Below are 19,770 nucleotides of genomic sequence, written 5' to 3' on the forward strand. Positions count from 1 at the left end.
CCATTATCCCAGGTTCCTCTAACACCAGCTAGAATCACTGAGCGCTAACACTTCCCATTATCCCAGGTTCCCCTAACACAAGCTAGAGATACTGAGCGCTAACACTTCCCATTATCCCAGGTTCCTATAACACCAGCTAGAATCACTGAGCGCTAACACTTCCCATTATCCCAGGTTCCCCTAACACCAGCTAGAATCACTGAGCGCTAACACTTCCCATTATCCCAGGTTCCTATAACACCAGCTAGAATCACTGAGCACTAACACTTCCCATTATCCCAGGTTCCTCTAACACCAGCTAGAATCACTGAGCGCTAACACTTCCCATTATCCCAGGTTCCGTTAACACCAGCTAGAATCACTGGGCGCTAACACTTCCCATTATCCCAGGTTCCTATAACACCAGCTAGAATCACTGAGCGCTAACACTTCCCATTATCCCAGGTTCCGTTAACACCAGCTAGAATCACTGGGCGCTAACACTTCCCATTATCCCAGGTTCCCCTAACACCAGCTAGAATCACTGAGCGCTAACACTTCCCATTATCCCAGGTTCCCCTAACACCAGCTAGAATCACTGAGCGCTAACACTTCCCATTATCCCAGGTTCCCCTAACACCAGCTAGAATCACTGAGCGCTAACACTTCCCATTATCCCAGGTTCCGTTAACACCAGCTAGAATCACTGAGCGCTAACACTTCCCATTATCCCAGGTTCCGTTAACACCAGCTAGAATCACTAAGCGCTAACACTTCCCATTATCCCAGGTTCCTCTAACACCAGCTAGAATCACTGAGCGCTAACACTTCCCATTATCCCAGGTTCCCCTAACACCAGCTAGAATCACTAAGCGCTAACACTTCCCATTATCCCAGGTTCCGTTAACACCAGCTAGAATCACTGAGCGCTAACACTTCCCATTATCCCAGGTTCCGTTAACACCAGCTAGAATCACTGAGCGCTAACACTTCCCATTATCCCAGGTTCCCCTAACACCAGCTAGAATCACTAAGCGCTAACACTTCCCATTATCCCAGGTTCCCCTAACACCAGCTAGAATCACTAAGCGCTAACACTTCCCATTATCCCAGGTTCCCCTAACACCAGCTAGAATCACTAAGCGCTAACACTTCCCATTATCCCAGGTTCCTATAACACCAGCTAGAATCACTGAGCGCTAACACTTCCCATTATCCCAGGTTCCTATAACACCAGCTAGAATCACTAAGCGCTAACACTTCCCATTATCCCAGGTTCCTATAACACAAGCTAGAATCACTGAGCGCTAACACTTCCCATTATCCCAGGTTCCCCTAACACCAGCTAGAATCACTGAGCGCTAACACTTCCCATTATCCCAGGTTCCTATAACACCAGCTAGAATCACTGAGCGCTAACACTTCCCATTATCCCAGGTTCCCCTAACACCAGCTAGAATCACTGAGCGCTAACACTTCCCATTATCCCAGGTTCCTATAACACCAGCTAGAATCACTGAGCGCTAACACTTCCCATTATCCCAGGTTCCCCTAACACCAGCTAGAATCACTGAGCGCTAACACTTCCCATTATCCCAGGTTCCTATAACACCAGCTAGAATCACTGAGCGCTAACACTTCCCATTATCTCAGGTTCCCCTAACACCAGCTAGAATCACTGGGCATTAACACTTCCCATTATCCCAGGTTCCCCTAACACCAGCTAGAATCACTGAGCGCTAACACTTCCCATTATCCCAGGTTCCCCTAACACCAGCTAGAATCACTGAGCGCTAACACTTCCCATTATCCCAGGTTCCCCTAACACCAGCTAGAATCACTGAGCGCTAACACTTCCCATTATCCCAGGTTCCCCTAACACCAGCTAGAATCACTGAGCGCTAACACTTCCCATTATCCCAGGTTCCTATAACACCAGCTAGAATCACTGAGCGCTAACACTTCCCATTATCCCAGGTTCCTATAACACCAGCTAGAATCACTGAGCGCTAACACTTCCCATTATCCCAGGTTCCCCTAACACCAGCTAGAATCACTGAGCGCTAACACTTCCCATTATCCCAGGTTCCTATAACACCAGCTAGAATGACTGGGCGCTAACACTTCCCATTATCCCAGGTTCCTATAACACCAGCTAGAATCACTGAGCGCTAACACTTCCCATTATCCCAGGTTCCTCTAACCCCAGCTAGAATCACTGAGCGCTAACACTTCCCATTATCCCAGGTTCCCCTAACACAAGCTAGAGATACTGAGCGCTAACACTTCCCATTATCCCAGGTTCCCCTAACACCAGCTAGAATCACTAAGCGCTAACACTTCCCATTATCCCAGGTTCCCCTAACACCAGCTAGAATCACTGAGCGCTAACACTTCCCATTATCCCAGGTTCCTATAACACCAGCTAGAATCACTGAGCGCTAACACTTCCCATTATCCCAGGTTCCTATAACACCAGCTAGAATCACTGAGCGCTAACACTTCCCATTATCCCAGGTTCCCCTAACACCAGCTAGAATCACTGAGCGCTAACACTTCCCATTATCCCAGGTTCCTATAACACCAGCTAGAATGACTGGGCGCTAACACTTCCCATTATCCCAGGTTCCTATAACACCAGCTAGAATCACTGAGCGCTAACACTTCCCATTATCCCAGGTTCCTCTAACCCCAGCTAGAATCACTGAGCGCTAACACTTCCCATTATCCCAGGTTCCCCTAACACAAGCTAGAGATACTGAGCGCTAACACTTCCCATTATCCCAGGTTCCTATAACACCAGCTAGAATCACTGAGCGCTAACACTTCCCATTATCCCAGGTTCCCCTAACACCAGCTAGAATCACTGAGCGCTAACACTTCCCATTATCCCAGGTTCCTATAACACCAGCTAGAATCACTGAGCACTAACACTTCCCATTATCCCAGGTTCCTCTAACACCAGCTAGAATCACTGAGCGCTAACACTTCCCATTATCCCAGGTTCCGTTAACACCAGCTAGAATCACTGGGCGCTAACACTTCCCATTATCCCAGGTTCCTATAACACCAGCTAGAATCACTGAGCGCTAACACTTCCCATTATCCCAGGTTCCGTTAACACCAGCTACAATCACTGGGCGCTAACACTTCCCATTATCCCAGGTTCCCCTAACACCAGCTAGAATCACTGAGCGCTAACACTTCCCATTATCCCAGGTTCCCCTAACACCAGCTAGAATCACTGAGCGCTAACACTTCCCATTATCCCAGGTTCCCCTAACACCAGCTAGAATCACTGAGCGCTAACACTTCCCATTATCCCAGGTTCCGTTAACACCAGCTAGAATCACTGAGCGCTAACACTTCCCATTATCCCAGGTTCCGTTAACACCAGCTAGAATCACTAAGCGCTAACACTTCCCATTATCCCAGGTTCCTCTAACACCAGCTAGAATCACTGAGCGCTAACACTTCCCATTATCCCAGGTTCCCCTAACACCAGCTAGAATCACTAAGCGCTAACACTTCCCATTATCCCAGGTTCCGTTAACACCAGCTAGAATCACTGAGCGCTAACACTTCCCATTATCCCAGGTTCCGTTAACACCAGCTAGAATCACTGAGCGCTAACACTTCCCATTATCCCAGGTTCCCCTAACACCAGCTAGAATCACTAAGCGCTAACACTTCCCATTATCCCAGGTTCCCCTAACACCAGCTAGAATCACTAAGCGCTAACACTTCCCATTATCCCAGGTTCCTATAACACCAGCTAGAATCACTAAGCGCTAACACTTCCCATTATCCCAGGTTCCTATAACACCAGCTAGAATCACTGAGCGCTAACACTTCCCATTATCCCAGGTTCCTATAACACCAGCTAGAATCACTAAGCGCTAACACTTCCCATTATCCCAGGTTCCTATAACACAAGCTAGAATCACTGAGCGCTAACACTTCCCATTATCCCAGGTTCCTATAACACAAGCTAGAATCACTGAGCGCTAACACTTCCCATTATCCCAGGTTCCCCTAACACCAGCTAGAATCACTGAGCGCTAACACTTCCCATTATCCCAGGTTCCTATAACACCAGCTAGAATCACTGAGCGCTAACACTTCCCATTATCCCAGGTTCCCCTAACACCAGCTAGAATCACTGAGCGCTAACACTTCCCATTATCCCAGGTTCCTATAACACCAGCTAGAATCACTGAGCGCTAACACTTCCCATTATCCCAGGTTCCCCTAACACCAGCTAGAATCACTGAGCGCTAACACTTCCCATTATCCCAGGTTCCTATAACACCAGCTAGAATCACTAAGCGCTAACACTTCCCATTATCCCAGGTTCCTATAACACCAGCTAGAATCACTGAGCGCTAACACTTCCCATTATCCCAGGTTCCTATAACACCAGCTAGAATCACTGAGCGCTAACACTTCCCATTATCCCAGGTTCCTATAACACCAGCTAGAATGACTGCTCGCTAACACTTCCCATTATCCCAGGTTCCTATAACACCAGCTAGAATCACTGAGCGCTAACACTTCACATTATCCCAGGTTCCTATAACACCAGCTAGAATCACTGAGCGCTAACATTTCCCATTATCCCAGGTTCCTCTAACACCAGCTAGAATCACTGAGCGCTAACATTTCCCATTATCCCAGGTTCCGTTAACACCAGCTAGAAGCAATGGGCGCTAACACTTCCCATTATCCCAGGTTCCGTTAACACAAGCTAGAATCACTGAGCGCTAACACTTCCCATTATCCCAGGTTCCCCTAACACAAGCTAGAATCACTGAGCCCTAACACTTCCCATTATCCCAGGTTCCCCTAACACAAGCTAGAGATACTGAGCGCTAACACTTCCCATTATCCCAGGTTCCCCTAACACAAGCTAGAGATACTGAGCGCTAACACTTCCCATTATCCCAGGTTCCTATAACACCAGCTAGAATCACTGAGCGCTAACACTTCCCATTATCCCAGGTTCCCCTAACACCAGCTAGAATCACTGAGCGCTAACACTTCCCATTATCCCAGGTTCCCCTAACACCAGCTAGAATCACTGGGCACTAACAATTCCCATTATCCCAGGTTCCCCTAACACCAGCTAGAATCACTGAGCGCTAACACTTCCCATTATCCCAGGTTCCCCTAACACAAGCTAGAATCACTGAGCGCTAACACTTCCCATTATCCCAGGTTCCTATAACACCAGCTAGAATCACTGAGCGCTAACACTTCCCATTATCCCAGGTTCCCCTAACACAAGCTAGAGATACTGAGCGCTAACACTTACCATTATCCCAGGTTCCTATAACACCAGCTAGAATCACTGAGCGCTAACACTTCCCATTATCCCAGGTTCCCCTAACACCAGCTAGAATCACTGAGCGCTAACACTTCCCATTATCTCAGGTTCCCCTAACACCAACTAGAATCACTGAGCGCTAACAATTCCCATTATCCCAGGTTCCGTTAACACCAGCTAGAATCACTGAGCGCTAACACTTCCCATTATCCCAGGTTCCTATAACACCATCTAGAATCACTGAGCGCTAACACTTCCCATTATCCCAGGTTCCCCTAACACAAGCTAGAGATACTGAGCGCTAACACTTCCCATTATCCCAGGTTCCCCTAACACAAGCTAGAGATACTGAGCGCTAACACTTCCCATTATCCCAGGTTCCGTTAACACCAGCTAGAATCACTGAGCGCTAACACTTCCCATTATCCCAGGTTCCTATAACACCAGCTAGAATCACTGAGCGCTGACACTTCCCATTATCCCAGGTTCCTATAACACCAGCTAGAATCACTGGGTGCTAACTCTTCCCATTATCCCAGGTTCCTATAACACCAGCTAGAATCACTGGGCGCTAACACTTCCCATTATCCCAGGTTCCTATAACACCAGCTAGAATCACTGAGCGCTAACACTTCCCATTATCCCAGGTTCCCCTAACACCAGCTAGAATCACTGAGCGCTAACACTTCCCATTATCCCAGGTTCCCCTAACACCAGCTAGAATCACTGAGCCCTAACACTTCCCATTATCCCAGGTTCCCCTAACACCAGCTACAGTTACTGAACGCTAACACTTCCCATTATCCCAGGTTCCTATAACACCAGCTAGAATCACTGAGCGCTAACACTTCCCATTATCCCAGGTTCCTATAACACCAGCTAGAATCACTGGGCGCTAACACTTCCCATTATCCCAGGTTCCTATAACACCAGCTAGAATCACTGGGCGCTAACACTTCCCATTATCCCAGGTTCCCCTAACACCAGCTAGAATCACTGAGCGCTAACACTTCCCATTATCCCAGGTTCCTCTAACACCAGCTAGAATCACTGAGCGCTAACACTTCCCATTATCTCAGGTTCCCCTAACACCAGCTAGAATCACTGAGCGCTAACACTTTTCATTATCCCAGGATCCTATAACACCAGCTAGAATTACTGAGCGCTAACACTTCCCATTATCCCAGGTTCCCCTAACACCAGCTAGAGTTACTGAATGCTAACACTTCCCATTATCCCAGGTTCCCCTAATACCAGCTAGAATCACTGGGCGCTAACACATCCCATTATCCCAGGTTCCCCTAACACCAGCTAGAATCACTGGGCGCTAACACTTCCCATTATCTCCGGTTCTCCTAACACCAGCTAGAATCACTGGGCGCTAACACTTCCCATTATCCCAGGTTCCACTAACACCAGCTAGAATCACTGGGCACCAACACTTCCCATTATCTCAGGCTCCACTAATACCAGCTAGAATCTCTGGGCACTAACACTTCCCATTATCTCAGGTTCCACTAATACCAGCTAGAATCACTGAGCGCTACCACTTCCCATTATCTCAGGTTCCACTAACATGAGCCAGAATCACTGGGCGTCAACACTTCCCATTATTCCAGATTCCTCTAACACCAGCTAGAATCACTGAGCGCTAACACTTTCCATTATAAGAAGTTCCCCTAACACCAGCTAGAATCACTGGGCGCTAACACTTCCCATTATCCCAGGTTCCACTAACACCAGCTAGAATCACTGGGCACCAACTCTTCCCATTATCTCAGGCTCCACTAATACCAGCTAGAATCTCTGGGCACTAACACTTCCCATTATCTCAGGTTCCACTAATACCAGCTAGAATCACTGAGCGCTACCACTTCCCATTATCTCAGGTTCCACTAATATGAGCCAGAATCACTGGGCGTCAACACTTCCCATTATTCCAGGTTCCTCTAACACCAGCTAGAATCACTGAGCGCTAACACTTTCCATTATAAGAGGTTCTTCTAACACCAGGTAGAATTACTGGTACTCACACTTTCCAGGCTCTAGAACTAGTGGCTTCCCTGGAACCAAAGACATAGCCTAACTTATTGCATGTGCCCCCACACCAGTTACAACCAGGGGATTCCATGACATTTTAATGTGAAGTTGTTATTTCACAGCTGTGTACAGTAGAACGCTTCTTTCTTACTAGTGCACTTGATAATAAGCCTCATCTGATCCTAGGTGCCCTGATGTTGATTGCCTGGATGACCACAGGATCCATTGGCATGATTATGGCTCGTTATCTGAAGAATGTAGGAAAACAACCTGTCCTGGGGAAGGCCGCATGGTTCTTGGTGAGAATAAATGATTTATAACAGAAGTGGGTCAGGTTTCTGGGATCTTTTATAAGTAGCATTAGAAAACCTTAACACTCTGTCGCTGTCCGCAGATGAAGCACACACAGCCCTTTACAAAAATAAGTAGTCCCATTAAAGTATAATCAGTTATACTAACATGTGTATCGCCTTCTCTTTTACTTAGAGACATTTACCTATTTTGTTGTCTAATATATAGAAAACAGCAACAGTCAAAATAATTCATTTCTTTCTAATGAAACGGTGAGTCCACGGATCATCAGTAATTAATGTTGGGAATATCACTCCTGGCCAGCAGGAGGAGGCAAAGAGCACAACAGCAAAGCTATTAAGTATCACCTCCCTTCCCACAAACCCCAGTCATTCTCTTTGCCTGCATTGCAAGGAGGTGGTAAAGTTTTCGGTGTCTGATAGAAGTTCTACAATCAAGTTTTTATTATTTTAAAAGCAGAGTAGGTTTGCTCTGATCTTTCTGGGGTCTAGCCTGGTCCATGTCAGTCTCTTCAGTAGGCAGTGTGGTGGCTTTTTAGCAATTCGGAACTTGTGAGGTACAATCCTCACATGCGCTTTCTCAATCATCTTTGCTGCCCTAATCTGAAAGCCTGAGTAAGTTTACTCAGTTATTTCCTTTTTCACAGGTTCATGTGAGGAGAATCGACCTCTCAAGCCAGATGAGCTGTCCTGCTGCCGGACAGACTGATTTTCAGCTAAGTGCCATGTTTAATTTTTTCTTTCAGGGTAAGAAAAATTCTGGCACTTGAGCAGCTAGCTCCATTTTAAATATAAAGGGGACATTTTATTGTAATCCTATTAAGGGTTAACAATGGCAGTTTGCAGGCACTATGGGACTTTGTGTTATGGTTATTGGTGGATCAGTTTTTGTTCCTAGCTCCGGTGTTGATCCGGGCAGGACTTGTGTGTGATGTGTGGACCGTTTTGACATACAGATCCTGGTAATTTTTGGATCTTTTATTAGGGACCTAGGTTTAGGTTTAAGCTACCTTGGACGACTCCGATAGGACTGTCGTAGACAATCCTAAGAAGTCTAGTAAACTAAACAAGTACTTTGATATACTCTCCACGGTGGAGGTTTTCCCTGTACCAGACCGTGCTACAGAGATTATTGCACAGGAGTGGGAGAGACCTGGAATTCCCTTTTCTCCATCTCCAAGAAAATGTTTCCAATAGCTGACTCTATTAAGGAGACTTGGCAAACGGTCCCCAAGGTGGAAGGGTTGATTTCCACTTTGGCTAAGAGAACCACTATTCCCAAAGAGGATAGCTGTTCCTTTAAGGATCCTATGAATAAGAAGTTGGAGGCATTGTTAAAGAAAATGTATGTTCACCAGGGTCTACAATGGCAACCTGCGGTGTGCATTGCCACTGTCACCAGCGCATCATCCTACTGGTTTGATGCTTTGTCTGATTCTATTCAGACAGATACGCCTCTTGAGGAGATCCAAGATAGGATTAAGGCTCTTAAGTTGGCCAATTCCTTTATCACGGATGCTTCCTTACAAGTCATTGGTTGGGAGCAAAAATATCTGGCTTTGCTGTACTAGCTTGCAGAGCTTTATGGTTGAAATCCTGGTCTGTGGATGTTTCATCTAAGTCCAAATTTTTGGCGATCCCCTTCAAGGGTAAGACCTTGTTTGGGCCGGGCTTGTCTGAAATTATTTCTGATATTTCAGGAGGAAAAGGAAATTTCCTCCCACAGGATAAGAGAAGGGCATCAGAGTAATTTTCGTTCCTTTCGAAACTTGAGGTAAGCCTTCCCCCCCTCTTCCAAGCAGGAACAGTCCAAGTCTTCCTGGAAGCCCAATCAATCTTGGAACAAGGGGAAGCAATCTAAGAAGCCTGCAAATGATTCAAAGTCAGCATAAAGGGCCTGCCCCCGATCCGGGAGTGGATCTTGTAGGTGGCAGACTTCCTCACTTCACTCAAGCCTGGGGGTGGTAGACATCGTGTCCCAGGGATACAAACTAGAGTTCAAGACTTTTCCTCCCAGGGGCAGGTTCCTCCTCTCAAGATTATCTGTAGACCAGATAGAGACATTCTTACATTGTGTTCAGGATCTTTCTGCCCTGAAAGTTATAGTTCCAGTGCCAATGCAGGAACAGGGTCTGGGATTCTACTCCAATCTGTTCACGGTTCCCAAAAAAGAGGGATCTTTCAGACCGATTTTAGACCTCAAAAGTCTAAACAAGTTTCTCAGAGTACCGTTATTCAAGATGGAAACTATTTGTTCCATTCTTCCCTGGGTTCAAGAGGGTCAGTTCATGACAACCGTAGACCTAAAGTATGCGTACCTTCATGTTCCCATCCACAGGGATCATCACAAGTTTCTGAGGTTCGCTTTTCTAGACAAGAACTTTCAATTTGTGGCTCTTCCATTCAACCTTGCCACAGATCCCAGAATTGTCTTAAAGGTCCTGGGGGCTCTGTTGGCGGTGCTCCGGTCTCGAGGCATTGCAGTGGCACTATATCTGGACGACATTCTCGTTCAGGCACCATCTTTTCAACAAGCAAACTCTCATACGGAGATCTTGTTGTCTTTTCTTCACTTTCACGGATGGAAGGTTAATTTGGGAAAAAGTTCCTTGGTTCCAGCTACAAGGATAGTGTTCTTGGGAACCATAATAAACTCCCTATCAATGAAAATATTTCTGACAGAGGTTAGAAGAACAAAGATCTTCGACTCTTGCCTTGCCCTTCAGTCCTCTCCTCGGCCGTCAGTGGCTCAATGTATGGAGGTAATCGGTCTGATGGGAGCTGCCATGGACATCATTCAGTTTTCTCGGATCCATCTCAGACCTCTGCAGTTATGCATGCTCAGGCAATGGAATGGGGACTATGTGGATCTGTCTCCATGAATAGAACTGGATCAGGTGACAAGAGAATCTCTTCTGTGGTGGTTGTCTCAGGAACATCTCTCTCAGGGAACCTGCTTCTGCAGACCTACCTGGGTGATTGTGACCATGGATGCCAGCCTGCTGGGATGGGGAGCAGTCTGGGGCTCGTTAAAGGCTCAGGGTCTATGGACTCGGGATCAGTCAGTTCTCCCCATAAACATCCTAGAGCTGAGGGCAGTCTACAATGCTCTACTGGCCTTGCCTCAGTTAGCTTCAGCCCGGTTTATCAGGTTCCAGTCGGACAACATAACTTTAGTGGCTTACGTCAACCATCAGGGAGGAACTCGGAGTTCCTTGGCCATGACAGAGAGACACAAAATTATTCAGTGGACGGAGACCCACAACTGCTGTCTATCTGCGATCCACATTCCAGGAGTGGACAATTGGGAAGCGGATTTTCTGAGCAGACAGACCTTTCACCCGGGGGAGTGGGAACTCCATCCGGAGGTGTTTTCCAGTTTGATCCTCAAATGGGGGCAGCCGGAGCTAGATCTCATGGCTTCTCAGCAGAAGCCATGAGATCTAGGTTCGAAGTACGGTTCGAGGTCAAGGGATGCACAGGCAGCCCTGATAGATGCGCTGGCGGTGCTGTGGAATTTCAGTCTAGCATACTTGTTTCCTCTGTTCACTCTCCTTCCACAGGTCATTGCTCGGGTCAAGTAGGAGAGGACTTCGGTGATTCTCATAGTACCGGCGTGGCCTCACAGAATCTGGTATGCAGACCTAGTGGAGATGTCATCTCTTCCACCCTGGAGACTCCTGCTGAGGAAAGACCTTCTACTTCAAGGGCCTTTCCTTCATCCAAATCTTGTTTTTCTGAAGCTGACTGCGTGGAGATTGAACACTTATTTTTATCTAAGCGCGGGTTTTTGGACTCGGTCATTGAGACCTTGATCTAGGCTCATAAGCCTGTGACTAGAAGGATTTACCATAAAATATGGCGTAAATATCTGTATTGGTGTGAGGCCAAGGGGTTCTCGTGGAGTAGAGTCAGGATTCCTAAGATTCTGTCTTTTCTCCAGGACGGTCTGGAGAAAGGTTTATCAGCTAGTACTTTGAAGGGTCAAATATCTGCTTGTCTATTTTGCTGCATAAGCGTTTGGCGGATATACCAGATGTGCAATCCTTTTCTCAGGCCTTGGTCAGAATCTGTGTTGCAGTGTGATTCCCCTTATCTTAGCTTTCATTCTGATGAGGTGGTGCTGAGTACTAAGTTAGGTTTCCTTCCTAAAGTGGTTTCGGATAGGAATATTAATCAGGAAATCGTTGTTCCTTCTTTGTGTCCTAATCCTCCTTCTAATAAAGAGCATTTACTGCACAACCTAGATATGGTATGTGCGTTGAAATTCTATTTGCAGGCGACTAAGGATTTCCGTCAGTCTTTCTCTTGTAAGGTGTATCCAGTCCACGGATCATCCATTACTTCCCAACAGGAAGTTGCAAGAGAACACCCACAGCAGAGCTGTTATATAGCTCCTCCCCTAACTGCCATACCCAGTCATTCTCTTGCAACTCTCAACAAAGATGGAGGCAGTAAGAGGAGAGTGGTAAAATATAGTTAGTTTTTTCTTCAATCAAAAGTTTGTTATTTTCAAATAGTACCGGAGTTGTACTATTTTATCTCAGGCAGTATTTAGAAGAAGAATCTGCCTGCGTTTTCTATGATCTTAGCAGCTTGTAACTAAGATCCACTGCTGTTCTCACATATGTCTGAGGAGTGAGGTAACTTCAGAGGGAGAATGGCGTGCAGGTAATCCTGCTATTGAGGTATGTGCAGTTTTACGTTTTTCTAGGGACTAGAAAATGCTGCTGGTACCTGATTAATGTAAGTTAAGCCTAAAAACAGTGATTTAATAGCGACTTGTATCAGGCTTACTACCAGAGATATATACTCTGATAATATGGTAATATAAAACGTTTGCTGGCATGTTTAATCATTTTTATATATGCTTTGGTGATAAAACTTATTGGGGCCTAGTTTTTTCCACATGGCTGGCTTGATTTTTGCCTAGAAACAGTTTCCTGGGGCTTTCCACTGTTGTAGTATGAGTGGGAGGGGCCTATTTTAGCGCTTTTTTGTGCAGTTAAAATTACAGACAGAGACATTCAGCTTCCCTCAGCAGTCCCCTGCATGCTATAGGACATCTCTGAAGGGCTCTAAAGGCTTCAAAAGTCGTTTATTGAGGAAGGTAGGGCCACAGCTGAGCTGTGGCAGTTGTGATTGTTTAAAAAACGTTTATTTCGTTTTTTTGATCCGTTTTTTGCATTAAGGGGTTAATCATCCATTTGCAAGTGGGTGCAATGCTCTGCTAACCTATTACATACACTGTAAAAATTTTGTTTGATTTACTGCCTTTTTTCACTGTTTTTCAAATTTTGACAAAATTTGTTTCTCTTAAAGGCACAGTACCGTTTTTTATATTTGCTTGTTAACTTGATTTAAAGTGTTTTCCAAGCTTGCTAGTCTCATTGCTAGTCTGTACAAACATGTCTGACATAGAGGAAACTCCTTGTTCATTATGTTTAAAAGCCATGGTGGAACCCCATATGAGAATGTGTACTAAATGTATTGATTTCCCTTTAAACAATAAAGATCAGCTTTTGTCTTTAAAAAATTTATCACCAGAGGATTCTGGCGAGGGGGAAGTTATGCCAACTAACTCTCCCCACGTGTCAGACCCTTTGACTCCCGCTCAAGGGACTCACGCTCAAATGGCGCCAAGTACATCAAGGACGCCCATAGCGATTACTTTACAAGACATGGCGGCAGTCATGGATAATACACTGTCAGCGGTATTAGCCAGACTACCTGAATTTAGAGGAAAGCGTGATTGCTCTGGTGTTAGACGTAATACAGAGCATACAGACACTTTAAGAGCTATGTCTGATACTGCTTTACAATATGCAGAAGCTGAGGAAGGAGAGCTTCAGTCTGTGGGTGATATCTCTGACTCAGGGAAACCTGATTCTGATATTTCTACTTTTAAATTTAAGCTTGAGAACCTCCGTGTTTTGCTTACGGAGGTTTTAGCTGCTCTGAATGACTGTGACACAATTGCAGTGCCAGAGAAATTGTGTAGACTGGATAAATACTTTGCAGTGCCGGTGCGTACTGAGGTTTTTCCAATACCTAAAAGGTTTACAGAAATTATTAATAAAGAGTGGGATAGACCCGGTGTGCCGTTTCCCCCCCCCCTCCTATTTTTAGAAAAATGTTTCCCATAGACGCCACCACACGGGACTTATGGCAGACGGTCCCTAAGGTGGAGGGAGCAGTTTCTACTTTAGCAAAGCGTACTTCTATCCTGTCACTGCTGCTGCGGCATTCTGGTTTGAGTCTCTGGAAGAGGCTTTACAGACAACGACTCCATTGGAGGCTAGATAATTCTTTTGTTTCTAATGCCATTGTTCATTTGACTAAACTAACGGCTAAGAATTCTGGGTTTGCCATCCAGGTGCGTATGGCGCTATGGCTTAAATCTTGGTCTGCTGACGTGACTTCAAAGTCTAAACTACTTAACATTCCCTTCAAGGGGCAGACCCTATTCGGGCCTGGTTTGAAGGAAATTATTGCTGACATTACTGGAGGTAAAGGTCATGCCCTTCCTCAGGACGGGTCCAAATCAAGGGCCAAACAGTCTAATTTTCGTGCCTTTTCGAAACTTCAAGGCAAATGCAGCATCAACTTCCTCTGCTACAAAACAAGAGGGAACTTTTGCTCAGTCCAAGACAGCCTGGAAACCTAACCAGTCCTGGAACAAAGGCAAGCAGGCCAAAAAGCCTGCTGCTGCCTCTAAGACAGCATGAAGGAACGGCCCCCTATCCGGTAACGGATCTAGTAGGGGGCAGACTTTCTCTCTTCGCCCAGGCGCGGGCAAGAGATGTTCAGGATCCCTGGGCGTTGGAGATTATATCTCAGGGGTATCTTCTGGACTTCAAGGCTTCTCCTCCACAAGGGAGATTTCACCTTTCACGATTATCTGTCAACCAGATAAAGAAAGAGGCATTCTTACACTGTGTGCAAGACCTCCTAGTTATGGGAGTGATCCATCCAGTTCCAAAGGAGGAACAGGGACAGGGATTTTACTCAAATCTGTTTGTGGTTCCCAAAGAAAAGGGAACCTTCAGACCAATCTTAGATCTAAAGATCTTAAACAAATTCCTCAGAGTTCCATCATTCAAAATGGGAACTATTCGGACCATCCTACCTATGATCCAGGAGGGTCAATATATGACTACCGTGGATTTAAAGGATGCTTACCTTCACATTCCGATACACAAAGATCATCATCGGTTCCTAAGGCCTGCCTTTCTGGACAGTTTGTGGCTCTTCCCTTCGGGTTAGCTACAGCCCCAAGAATTTTTACAAAGGTTCTGGGGTCACTTCTGGCGGTTCTAAGACCGCGGGGCATAGCAGTGGCCCCTTATCTAGACGACATCCTGATACAGGCGTCAAACTTCCAAATTGCCAAGTCCCATATGGACATAGTTCTGGCATTTCTGAGGTCGCACGGGTGGAAAGTGAACGAGGAGAAGAGTTCTCTGTCCCCATTCACAAGAGTCTCCTTCCTAGGGACTCTGATAGATTCTGTAAAGATGAAAATTTACCTGACGGAGTCCAGGTTATCAAAACTTCTAAATTCTTGCTGTGTTCTCCACTCTATTCTGCGCCCTTCGGTGGCTCAGTGCATGGAGGTAATCGGCTTAATGGTAGCGGCAATGGACATAGTTCCGTTTGCGCGCCTACATCTCAGACCGCTGCAATTATGCATGCTCAGTCAGTGGAATGGGGATTACACAGATTTGTCCCCTTTACTAAATCTGGATCAAGAGACCAGAGATTCTCTTCTCTGGTGGCTATCTCTGGTCCATCTGTCCAAAGGTATGACCTTTCGCAGGCCAGATTGGACAATTGTAACGACAGATGCCAGCCTTCTAGGTTGGGGTGCAGTCTGGAACTCCCTGAAGGCTCAGGGATCGTGGACTCAGGAGGAGAAACTCCTCCCAATAAATATTCTGGAATTGAGGGCAATATTCAATGCTCTTCAAGCTTGGCCTCAGTTAACAACCCTGAGGTTCATCAGATTTCAGTCGGACAACATCACGACTGTGGCTTACATCAACCATCAAGGGGGAACAAGGAGTTCCTTAGCGATGTTAGAAGTCTCCAAAATAATTCGCTGGGCAGAGAAACACTCTTGCCACCTATCAGCGATCCATATCCCAGGTGTAGAGAACTGGGAGGCGGATTTTCTAAGTCATCAGACTTTTCATCTGGGGGGAGTGGGAACTCCATCCGGAGGTGTTTGCTCAATTGATTCATCGTTGGGGCAAACCAGAACTGGATCTCATGGCGTCTCGCCAGAACGCCAAGCTCCCTCGACTGATTGCCAAAATCAAGCAGGAGAGAGCATCAGTGATTTTGATAGCGCCTGCGTGACCACGCAGGACCTGGTATGCAGACCTAGTGGACATGTCATCCTTTCCACCTTGGACTCTGCCTTTGAGACTAGACCTTCTACTTCAAGGTCCTTTCAATCATCCAAATCTAATTTCTCTGAGACTGACTGCATGGAGATTGAACGCTTGATTTTATCAAAGCATCAAAGCGTGGCTTCTCCGAGTCTGTGATTGATACCTTTATACAGGCACGAAAGCCTGTTACCAGGAAAATCTACCATAAGATATGGCGTAAATATCTTTATTGGTGTGAATCCAAGAGTTACTCATGGAGTAAGGTTAGGATTCCCAGGATATTATCTTTTCTCCAAGAAGGTTTGGAGAAAGGATTATCAGCTAGTTCTTTGAAGGGACAGATCTCTGCACTGTCTATTCTTTTGCACAAGCGTCTGGCGGATGTTCCAGACGTTCAGGCGTTTTGTCAGGTGTTGGTTAGAATCAAGCCTGTGTTTAAACCTGTTGCTCCCCCATGGAGCTTAAATTTGGTTCTTAAAGTTCTTCAAGGGGTTCCGTTTGAACCTCTTCATTCCATAGATATCAAGCTTTTATCTTGGAAAGTTCTTTTTTTGATGGCTATTTCCTCGGCTCGTAGAGTCTCCGAGTTATCTGCTTTACAATGTGATTCTCCTTATCTGATCTTCCATGCAGATAAGGTAGTTCTGCGTACAAAACCTGGGTTTTTGCCTAAGGTGGTATCTACTAAGAATATCAATCAAGAGATTGTTGTTCCATCATTGTGTCCTAATCCTTCTTCAAAGAAGGAACGTCTTTTACATAATCTGGACGTGGTTCGTGCTTTAAAGTTTTACTTACAAGCTACTAAAGATTTTCGTCAAACATCTGCTTTGTTTGTTGTTTACTCTGGACAGAGAAGAGGTCAAAAGGCTTCGGCAACCTCTCTTTCTTTTTGGCTAAGAAGCATAATCCGCTTAGCCTATGAGACTGCTGGACAGCAGCCTCCTGAAAGGATTACAGCTCATTCTACTAGAGCTGTGGCTTCCACTTGGGCCTTTAAAAATGAGGCTTCTGTTGAACAGATTTGCAAGGCGGCGACTTGGTCTTCGCTTCATACTTTTTCCAAATTCTACAAATTTGATACGTTTGCTTCTTCTGAGGCTATTTTTGGGAGAAAGGTTTTACAGGCAGTGGTACCTTCCGTTTAAGTACCTGCCTTGTCCCTCCCTTCATCCGTGTACTTTAGCTTTGGTATTGGTATCCCACAAGTAATGGATGATCCGTGGACTGGATACACCTTACAAGAGAAAACACAATTTATGCTTACCTGATAAATTTATTTCTCTTGTGGTGTATCCAGTCCACGGCCCGCCCTGTCATTTTAAGGCAGGTCAAAATTTTAGATTAAACTACAGTCACCACTGCACCCTATGGTTTCTCCTTTCTTGGCTTGTTTCGGTCGAATGACTCGATATGGCAGTTAGGGGAGGAGCTATATAACAGCTCTGCTGTGGGTGTCCTCTTGCAACTTCCTGTTGGGAAGGAGAATATCCCACAAGTAATGGATGATCCGTGGACTGGATACACCACAAGAGAAATAAATTTGTCAGGTAAGCATAAATTGTGTTTTTGCTTTGTCGTTTTCTCTGGGAAACGCAAGTGTCAGAAAGCTACGGCTACTTCTCTTTCTTTCTGGTTTAAGAGTATAATTTGCTTGGCCTATGAAACTGCTGGACAACAGCCTCCTGAGGGAATCACGCCTCATTCAACTAGGGCTGTTTCTTCTTCCTGGGCTTTCAAAAATGAGGCTTCTGTGGAACAGATTTGCAAGGCTGCAACTTGGTCCTCTCTACACACTTTTTCAAAATTGTATAAATTTGATACTTTTGCCTCGGCTGAGGCTTCTTTTGGGAGAAAGGTTCTTCAAGCAGTGGTGCCTTCTGTTTAGCTTCCTGTCTTGTCCCTCTCTTATCTGTGTCCTCTAGCTTGGGTATTGATTCACAATAGTAATTAGATGATCCGTGGGCTCACCATGTCTTAAGAAAGAAAACAAAATGTATGCTTACCTGATAAATGTATTTATTTCTTGACACGATGAGTCCACGGACCCCCCTGTATTTTTCATACATTTTTGTTTTTTATAAACCTCAGGCATCTCTAAACCCTTGTTGCTTCCTTTCTCTCTTTTTCCTTCGGTCGAATGACTGGGGTTTCTGGAAAGGGAAGCGATACTTAATAGCTTTGCTGTGGTGCTCTTTGCCTCCTCCTGTTGGGCAGGAGTGATATTCCCAACCGTAATTACTGATGATCCATGGACTCACCGTGTCAAGAAATAAATAAATTTATCAGGTAAGCATACATTTTGTTATTAAACAGATTTTCTCTTTTTCATGTAAAGTTAATCTGAATTAATGCCCAGGTAATTATTGCTCACTATATATAAGGATTAGCTCCCACAATGGTTTGTTTAGCACCAAATGTTAATTTTCTTCATAAATGGAAAGAGTCCACAGCAGCATTCATTACTTTTGGGAAATAAGAACCTGGCCACCAGGAGGAGGCAAAGACACCCCAGCCAAAGGCTTAAATACTCCTCCCACTTCCCTCATCCCCCAGTCATTCTTTGCCTTTCATCCTAGGAGGTTGGCAGAGAAGTGTCAGAAGTTTGTTTTCGTCTCTTATGGAGGGTAGTACTCTTCGTCATGGGACAGGAGTTTTAAGTAATCCTGTCAATCTCTCAGTGAGGACTTGGATGAAAGTTTGAGTCTGGAGATGCAGAAAAGTCTTTCTGCAAAACCATCCCGACTTATATTAACAACTCCACAAGCAATCGGCGTTGTCGAACTTCACTTTGCTGCCTGCTTTCTTCTCTCAAGTCCATGACGGAGGCGATGCTACTATCCGTCACACTTGAAAGGCCGTGTTCCTGTTCCATGGCGTAGATTCCGGTAAGATTGTTTAATTTTACTTCTTCATGAATGTACTGTAACTCATTTGTTCCTGCGAACTTACATGAAAAATACAAAGTCTCAGTGAGACTCCTTTAGTATCTTGGAATTAAGGGTTAATATCTCCTGACGGGGATTATTGAAAAGGTTTTTTTTTTTTAATCATGTTTGTTATGTGATTCAATCTGCTTATGTGTAGTGTTAACTGGGCTCATGGCTTTTGGAACATAACAGCCTTTCGAAGTGACGCAACCTTACGGTTGGGCATGCTTTTTTTGGACTGTACGGTTCACCTTGTGACCGGGCGTGTTTATGTTCTGGTCTCCCATTTTTGCATTACTGACTGTGTGGCGATGGAGAAATCTAGTCCGCTGGTGTCTGGTTCATAGGAGTTGGTGAGTGCCCCAGCCATTGTTGGTGTCAGGTGCCGTTCAAATTGTTTTATATATAGTCCATTTTTTGGTTTCCTTTATCCAATTATGGAGGATACTGATGTTGAGATCGTTCAACTTTCTGATTCAGATTATTCCTGTGACGAATGTGAATTGGCCCCATTGACTCAGGTCAATCAGTTATGTTCTTTAGGCCGTCCTAGAGCGCCTTGTTCCTCGGGCTTGGGGATTCAAGGGACTGCTGAGCCAACCGCCTCGGGGGGGCCCTGTCCTCTGGGAGGCGAGTTCCATACCGCTCCCTTCTACTACTACACTTGCGGGTAACCCAGGTTATGTTTTTTCCTCCTCAGAGGGAGGATTGTTCCCCCCCCCCCCCCCCACGGAGGTTGTGGCAAGTTTTTGCTTTTACATACTTTTGGCGCTTGCTCGTCTACAAAG

General features: G+C 45.4%; 1 protein-coding gene across 1 annotated transcript in view; it reads left to right on the forward strand.

The window, feature by feature from the left end:
* The window catches only part of LOC128641155 (putative ferric-chelate reductase 1), a 153,173-nt gene that overhangs the window by 59,559 nt on the left and 73,844 nt on the right, over window positions 1-19,770 (forward strand). The window contains exon 9 of the mRNA XM_053693722.1: window positions 7,532-7,644. Coding sequence (XP_053549697.1) covers window positions 7,532-7,644 — 113 coding nt within the window. The remainder of the gene's footprint in view (window positions 1-7,531; window positions 7,645-19,770) is intronic.

The sequence above is a fragment of the Bombina bombina genome, chromosome 10 (genome assembly GCF_027579735.1).
Source record: "Bombina bombina isolate aBomBom1 chromosome 10, aBomBom1.pri, whole genome shotgun sequence".
Taxonomy (NCBI): Eukaryota; Metazoa; Chordata; class Amphibia; order Anura; family Bombinatoridae; genus Bombina; species Bombina bombina.